Source organism: Talaromyces stipitatus, genomic scaffold, assembly GCF_000003125.1.
Source record: "Talaromyces stipitatus ATCC 10500 scf_1105507295487 genomic scaffold, whole genome shotgun sequence".
Classification (NCBI taxonomy): Eukaryota; Fungi; Ascomycota; class Eurotiomycetes; order Eurotiales; family Trichocomaceae; genus Talaromyces; species Talaromyces stipitatus.
The window spans coordinates 232-9,141 of NW_002990120.1; the positions used below are offsets into that span (position 1 = coordinate 232).

Here is an 8,910-nt window from a genome sequence, read left to right on the forward strand (position 1 = left end):
TATTATACTTTTTTATTTATTCTTCTATCTTCTAATATTAATACTATCTCTCTTCTTCTCTTTATACTACTATCCCTAACCCTATCTCTCCTTCACATTATCATCCCCAATTCTATCTTCCCTTCATACTACTATCCCTAACCCTATCTCTCCTTCACATTATCATCTCTAATTCTATCTTCCCTTCATACTACTGATCCCGATCTCTTCTTTACACTATCATCTCTAATTCCATTCTTCTAATATATGATTAATCATATTTCTATCCTCTGAATATATTCCCATTCTGAATCCAATTCAATCTCTATTCAATTGCATTTTTATCATTATACTCCGAATGCAATCTTTGATATATATTATCTTCTATATTCTATTGATAAATCAATTTACTATCTCTTGATATGACTATCTAAAATGATCCTATGGAATCTATTCTCTTCTATATATATCCTCTTTCTTATTCACTCCCTTACATTCTAACCCTAAAACTCCATTCCCATGCTCCTTCCTCTTATATATATTCTTTTCTCTTGAATCATGCATTTCTCTTAATATCTCTCTTAATATCTGGACCCGGCCCCTAAAATATATATTGAAAATATATAATCCTTAATCCCTATTCTTCATGATATTTTGATCCTCTATTCCACTCCACCATATATATCCTACCACCGCCAATACCGGGAAATCATCCCTATAAAAATCCGAAATCCATCATATGAATATAAATATAACCCCTCCATGTGGTTGATAAATATATAAAATACATCCATCTTTTCAATAAATTAACATAATGGAACTGTCACCTGGCTTACTGACTGAATGGTCAACTGATCCTCTTGTTAAACCGTCAACTGGCCCGATTACTTAACGGCCAACTGGCAACTGACTAAACTGCCCACTGGCAACTGCATAACCGCCAACTATTAAATGGTTGAACTGTCAACTGCCAACGGGCTTCCTGCCTGAACCGTTAACTGGCCACTTGCATAATCGCCAACTGTCAATTTGCTTAACCACCAACTGCCAACTGGCTAACCACCAACTGCCCAACTGCCCAACTTACTCAACTGCCAACTGGCTAAACCCCCAACTGTCAATTTTCTCAACTACCAACTGTCAAATCATTGAACCGCCAACTGTCAATTGATTAAACCCCATTTGTTAACTTTCTCAACCGCCAGCTGGCAAATGGCTAAACTGTCAACTGGTTACTGCCTAAACCGCCAACTGTCACATGCCTGAACTGGCAACTGGCAGCTGGCTTTCTTCCTTAACCTCTTTGCCGGCTCCATTAGACTTGCTTAACCACCAACTGGCACTGGCTAAACCGCCAACTGGCTGACTTGCTCAACTGCCAACTGGCACTGGCCCTACCGCCAACTGTCAACTGCCAACTGGCACTGGCCCTACCGCCAACTGTCAACTGCCAACTGCCAACCTACTCAACTGTCAACTGCCAACTATCAACTTGCTCAATTGTCACCTGACTTACTTACCGAACTGTCAACTGGTGAAACCGCCAACTGTCAAATGGCTCCACCATCAACTGGCTCCTCTCTTAATTGGCAATGCCCTTCCGGACTGAACCATCAACTGGCTTTCCTACTCAACTATCAACGTCTTTGCCAGCTCTACTACCAATCGCCATCTCGATCAATCTATATATATTCCATCATATATATGATCCTAACCAATATTCCACTGCCACAATCAATATATATAACCAACAACTCCACTGTCAACCGGTTTCTGGTTGCACTGCTAACTGCCATTGGTCAACGAGCTCAATTACCAACGGGCTCCCTGACGGAACCACCAATTGGTAACTGGCCGGATCGCCAACTGTTTTACTGGTTCGACCGCCAACTGTCTTCCTGGCTCAATTGTCAACTGTCTTCCTGGATCAATTGTCAACTGTCTTACTGGCTCAACTGGCACTGTCTTCCTGCATCAACCGTCCACTGCCAACTTGCTCAACCACCAACTGTCAACTTGCTTACCTGGCCACTGCCAACCGCAAACTGACTACCAACTTGCTGGACCGCCAACTGTCAACTGTCGACTTTCTTAACCACCAACTGTCAACCTGCTCAACCAACTGTCAACTGACTAAACCCCTAACTATTGACTTTCTCGACCACCAACTGTCAACTTGCTCAACTGGCAACGTGCTTAACACCGCTAACTGTCAACTTGATCAACCGTCAACGGCTCACTTGCTCAACCATCAACTGCTCACTTCCTCAACCGCCAACTGTCAACTGGCTCCCTCGTTCCACTATTAACTGGCCAATGGGCTTCCAGGCTGACCGGCCATCCCGCCAACTGTCAATTTGCCGAACTACCAGCTGGCTTGCTGGATTACTTGCTGAACCATCTGGTACCCTGCTAAACCACCAACTGTCAAATGGTTGATCCGCGCTCTGCCACCCTGCTCAACCACCAACCGTCAACTTGCTCAATCGTCAACTGTGAACTGTCAACTGTCAACTTGCCCAACCACCAACTGTCAACCGGCTTAACCGCCATTCGGCAACTTTCTCAACCACTAACTGTCAACTGGCTGGACCGCCATCTGGCAGCTTTCTCAAGCACCAGCTGTTAACGTTCTCAACCACCAACTGTCAACGAGCTCAATCACCAACGGGCTCCCTGATGGAACTGCCAATTGGTAACTGGCCGGATGCCAACTGTCTTACTGGTTCGACTGGCACTCTCTTCCTGGCTGAACCGCCAACTGTCAACTTACTCTGCCATAAACTACCAACTTGCTCTGCCGTCCTGGGTCAACTCGTAACCCTGGCAATTGTCAATTTCTCTGAACTGCTACCTGTCCACTGGCTCTGCCGACAACCGTCAACTGGCTCAACCACCAACTGTCAACTGGCTCAACCACCAACTGTCAACTGGCTCAACTACCAACTGTCAACTGGCTCCCTCGTTTCACTATTAACTGGCTAATGGGCTTCCTGGTTGACCGGCCATCTGGCCAACCGTCAATTTGCTGAACTGCCAACTGGCTTGCTGGCTTACTTGCTGAACCATCTGGCACCTTGCTAAACCACCAACTGTCAAATGGTTGATCCGCGCTCTGCCACCTTGCTCAACCACCAACCGTCAACTTGCTCAATCGTCAACTGTCAACTGTCAACTGTCAACTTACCCAACCACCAACTGTCAACTTGCTCAATCGTCAACTGTCAACCGTCAACTGTCAACCGTCAACTGTCAACCGTCAACTTGCCCAACCACCAACTATCGAATGGTTAAATCACCAACTGTCAACCTGCTTAACCACCAACTGTAAACTGGCTTAACTGCCATCTGGCAACTTTCTCAACTACCAACTATCAACGTTCAACTGTCAACGGTCAATGATCAACGGTCAATGGTCAACGGTTAACAGTCAAACAGCTTAATCGCCATTTGGCAACTGGATGAATGGTGAACTGCCAACCGTCAACTGTCAACTTACTCAACTGCAAACTGTCTTCCTGCATCAACCGTCCACTGCCAACTTGCTCAACCACCAACTGTCAACTTGCTTACCTGGCCACTACCAACTGCGAACTGACTACCAACTTGCTAAACCGCCAACTATTAACTGGCTCAATCACCAACTGTCAACCTGCTCAATCGTCAACTGTCAACTGTCGACTTTCTCAGCCACCAACTATTAACTGACTAACCCGAAATTATTGACTTTCTCGACCACCAACTATCAACCTGCTCAACCAACTATCAAATGGTTAAACCACCAACTGTCAGCTGGCTCAACCAACTGTGAACTTGCCCAACCACCAACTGTCAACTTGCTCAATCGTCAACTGTCAACTGTCAAACGGCTCAACCGCCATCTGGCAACTTGGTGAACCGCCAACTATCAACTGGCTCTGCCGACAACTGGCAACTTTCTCAACCGTCAACTGTCAACTGGCTCAACCACCAACTGTCAAATTGTCGAATCGCCAACTGTCAGCTAGCTTACTTGCTGGGCCGTCAACTGTTAACTGTCAAACGGCTCAACCGCCATCTAGCAACTTGGTGAACCACCAACTGTCGACTGTCTTAACCACTACCTCATAACTGGCTCAACCACCATCTAGTAATTTACTTAACCGCCAACTGTCAACTTGCTCAACTACCAACTAGCAACTGTGAAAGGGTCAATCTTACTGTATTGCTGAGCTGAGCTACATACAATGAGGTACACGTACACGAGAATATTTGACATGGAGAGAAAAAGAAAGGAAGGAAACAAGCTCTCGATCCAGCCACAGAGATCTATATAATCTCTGTGCGTGGCACCTTGCTGGGCTGTCAACTGTTAACTAGCAACGTGCTCAACAACAACCAACTCTCAACTTGCTCAATCATCAACTGACAATCTGCTTAACCGCCAACTATCGACTTTCTTGACCCTCAACCATCTACTTTCTCCACCGCGAACTAACAACTATCAACTAGCTCAACCACTAACTTACCAGTTTGCTCAACTGTCACCCGTCAACTGGCAACTAGTAACTAGTAACTGCCAACTGCCAACTGCCAACTGCCAACTGCCAACTATCTTCCTAGTCAAACCATTCACTCTCACCTAAATTACTTACTGAACTGCCCTCTGGCAGCTTGCTGAACTATGAACTGGCTTACTAGCTTAACTGTCAACTATCAACTGGTTTACTGGCTGTTGCATAATCATTAATCGCCAACTGCTAATCGACTTTCCAGCCTAATTACTAATAGCCCTGTTGAATCGCTGATTCAATCAATAGTTCCAACTTGCCCAATCGTCAACTGTCAACTGTCAACTAATTAAACCCCTAACCCTTGCTCAACTGCCAACTGTCAACTTGATTAACGTTAACCATCAACTATCAACTGGCAACTAGATCAACCCTTAACTTTCGGCTTTCTTAACCACAAACTGTCAATTTGCCTGCCAGCGACTGGCAATTTGTTTATCTACCAACTGTCAACTTGTCTGCCGGCGACTGGCAACTTGCTCGACTGTCAACTGATAACTCGCAACTAGCAACGTGCTCAACAACTGCCAACTGTCAATTTGCTCAATCGTTAACTAACAACTGCGAACTGCCAACTTGCTTAATCATCCACTGCTAACTGTCAAATGGTTAAACCGTCAACTGTCACCTTGCTTAACCGACAATGAGCAACTTGCTGAGCCGTCAACTGTCAACTGTCAACTGAACCGGCAATTGGATTAACCGTCAACTATCAACTGGATCAACTGTTAACTGGCAACTGTTAACTGGCAACTGGAAATTGGATCAACAGTCAACGGTAAACTGTCCACTGTCAACTGGCAACTGGATCAACTGTTGACTGGCAACTTTCTCGACCATTAACTGTCAACTTGCTCAACTACTAACTGTCAACTGGCTCCCTCGCTCCACGACCAACTGGCCAACGGGCTCATCATCAACAACCTTCCTAGCTGAACTGTCATCTGGCCAACTGTCAACTTGCTCGATCATCAACTGTTAACTGTCAACTGGCTCAACCGCCATCTATCGACTTTCTCAACCACCAACTGTCAACTGGCTCAACCGTCAACTGTCAACTGGCTTCCTCGCTCTACTATTAACTGGAAACGCGCTCAATCATCAACGGGCTTCCTGGCTGAACCGCCATCTGGCACCTTGCTCAACCGCCAACTCTCAACTTCCTCTGCCGGCGACTGGCAACTTGCTCAACTGTCAACTGTCAACTTGCTAAACTGACAACTGGCAAGTGACAACTGGCAACGTGCTCAACAACCGCCAACTGTTAACTGGCTCAACCCTCAACCGTCGACTTTCTCGACCGCGAACTGACAACTGTCAACTAGCTCAACCACTAACTTACCAGTTTGCTCAACTATCACCTGTCAACCATTAACTCAATCAACTGCCCAATTGTTTAACCGCTAACTATCACCTGTCAACCATTAACTCAATCAACTGCCCAATTGTTTAACCGCTAACTGTCAACTGGCAACTGTCAACTGCCAACTAGTAACTGGTAACTGCCAACTGCCAACTGTCTCCCTAGTCAAACCATTCACTCTCAACTAGATTACTTACTGAACTGCCCTCTGGCAACTTGCTGAACTATGGACTGGCTTACTAGCTCAACTGTCAACTATCAACTGGTTACTGGCTGTTGCTTAATCATTAATCGCCAACTGCTAATCGACTTTCCGGCCTAATTACTAATAGTTCCAAGCTGTAGTATACAACTTCGTAAACTAATATATATAACTAGTCAATATATGAACCCGGGACAGAATCTGTCAACGATATATATAACATAGATGGTTGCATTGACTATGATCTATCTACGCGATATGGGTGGAATTGGAGGGACTGTGATATAACCTCTTCAATGTTAACTCTGTAAACACTATCAAACGAAATTAGTGGACTAAACTGAACCTTTTGCAGGCTCCAGAAGCTGTTGGAATACATGATAAGCCACCCAGGCAGCATTCGATCCTTCAACCCCAAATGTCGTTCGCTTCTGCCCTAGCCAAAGCATATATGCTGCCTCATTGGATTGTACGTGCTCACCACCAAGACCAGGCAGCAAGCCTTCCGTCCAGGCCTTGATCTGATAGATCGCCCAGCAAGCTTGCATGACGAGATCAGGATAGAGGCAGGTTCCCTGGCCCTGTTGACTGCAAACTGCTTGTGGATTATAGCAACGAAAGCACCCGGCATATCGCTGCATCCAGCCTTGAAACTGCTTTCCTTCCTGCTGTGCCCTCTTTTTTGCCTCAAGAAAGTCCTGTCGACGAGGATTCCAGCAGTTGATAAAGGAATGCTTTTTCGTGTTGGCAGATGATGATGGTAGGATACGGCAGATCACGCAGGTGCCACGGAGCGCTTGGAGGGAATCCCCATACTGCTGTAATTGCTGGCTCTCCTGCTGGATCTGCTGGATTCGCATCTGAGACCCAATAGTCAGATCGCAGTCGACGTTCTCCTCTGGATTAGGCGAGCAGGTCGTAGTAGGATCAGTCGAAGAAGATTCAGGATTCTCTTGACGGAAGCGACATTGCTCACAGAGAGGATCAGGCGCGCTGCAGGCCACTGCAGCCCTATCGAGGAAGGAGCTCATCGCAGCGACTCGACAGTTCGGCTGATCTAAAACAGCATGCATAGCCTGTACATCAGACGAGATCATATGGCCTGGTCGGCTCGACTTGGTAATACTCCATGAGGAAGGGAGTAAGGTAATAGAACGACCGCCCTGTTGGTCACGTCCTAGGCGGCTTACCTCCTGCGTAAACTCAATGAGACTGGATGGAGCTCCAAGATGGATAACAAGGCGGACTCGTGGATGATCAATTCCCATTCCAAAGGCAGAAGTGGCAACAATCCAATTTGGATTTCCATTACGCCACGTCTCGAGGGTTTGCGCCTTCTCTTCACGAGTCCTAGAATCAGCATGGTAGAAGGGACACTCCAGAATCGTAGCCACTTTCTCCGTAATCGCCTGGGTTTGGCAGTAGAGGATTGCACGCTCTTCAGAGTCGAGTTGGGTGCGCTCTTGCTGGATCCAAGGAATCGCAAACTTGAAGAAGTCCTGATCTATAGGGCAGGAAACTACCTGGTAGGATAGGTCACGGTGAGTGGTGAGGCTACGGATCAATCGTGCCTGAGAGAGTAGCATGGTTTGCTCAAATTCTGCCATCATGACTGGTGGTAGCGTGCCAGTGAGGAAGACCATCTGACACTGAATATCGCGTAACGTAGGAAGCAAGGCCAGTCCCTTGCGGTAAGAAGAGGCAGTCAGAGTCAGATGACACTCATCAAATACAACACGATCAAGTTGATTGGCAAGCTGTAGCCGAAGAAGAAAGGTTCGGAAGTTGATATGTACTGCCTGCTCGGCGCTTACTAGGATCAGTGGACTCGATCCAAGGTGCCTGGATTCATCCTGCTGATTCCAGATGGTCACCTCAATTCCAGCATTCTGACATCGAAGGAGCATGTCCTGCTTGAGGACCAATAAAGGGAGCACTATCACAGTTGTTTGTGCACCAGGAAGCTGGCAGGGCAGAAGATAGAGTAGGCTCTTGCCCTCATTTGTTCGAAGAACTGCAACCACTTGACTAAAACCCTGGATGATATACTGCAAGGCTTGTTGCTGATTACTGGTTCGATACTGCGCTTCTGGTCCATACATGCACTTTAGAATGGTCTGCGCCTGCTCCATAGTCCAGCGCTGTTGACTCTGTCGTGGTTCGTGGCAACGATGAAATCGTTGAACTAGTGTGGACTCAGTTGCCTCACTCCGCACTCGCTTGGAAGGACTCTCATCCCATTCCCACTCTATATTGACGTTGGCTGGTTGCAAGGACTGAGTGAATACAGCTGGCAGTCGTCTTTTTAATAAGCTAGGTGTAGAGTACTGCGAGGGCTGTTTGATTAATTGATGCCAGATCTCGCTAGCTTGGCAGAATTCTTGAAGACCAGCATCGGTGAGACCGGCTCGAAAATTGATGGTCCCTCCATAGATCTGATTCCCAGTATGAGGTGTATGTGCAGCCTGATAATGGAATACCGCAGCCATACTGCCATTGTGATCCTCTATAAGGTCATCTTCATTATCAAGAGAATCCTCAATAAACTGTGACGCAAGAGTTCTAAACTTCTTAATGGCAATCCCAACAGTGATCTGGCGCCAGGCTCGAATATGAATCTTCTTACCAAGGATCTGCTCTCCAGTCCAGATCACGGTCCGCGTAAGATGATTATCAGACCAAGGCTTTGTCGTAGAGGCCCACAGGTAGTCACAGAGTGGAGTGGATGTGGAAGAATGCACAGTTTGCACCTGGTGCTGTAACCACTGTCGGAAGGGCATAATTAAGATGAGAAACTGCGTAACTAAGTGTCCTAC

At 46.5% G+C, this 8,910-nt stretch overlaps 1 protein-coding gene across 1 annotated transcript in view; it reads right to left on the bottom strand.

Annotated features, from left to right (window-relative positions):
* Positions 1–6,429: 6,429 nt before the first annotated feature.
* The window catches only part of TSTA_052070 (DNA helicase recq5, putative), a gene marked incomplete at both ends in the record, with an annotated part of 2,992 nt that continues 511 nt past the window's right edge, over positions 6,430–8,910 (bottom strand). The window contains 2 exons of the mRNA XM_002486749.1: positions 6,430–8,859; positions 8,891–8,910. The exon at positions 8,891–8,910 is cut by the window's right edge and continues 5 nt beyond it. Of these exons, the coding sequence (XP_002486794.1) occupies positions 6,430–8,859; positions 8,891–8,910 (2,450 nt within the window). The remainder of the gene's footprint in view (positions 8,860–8,890) is intronic.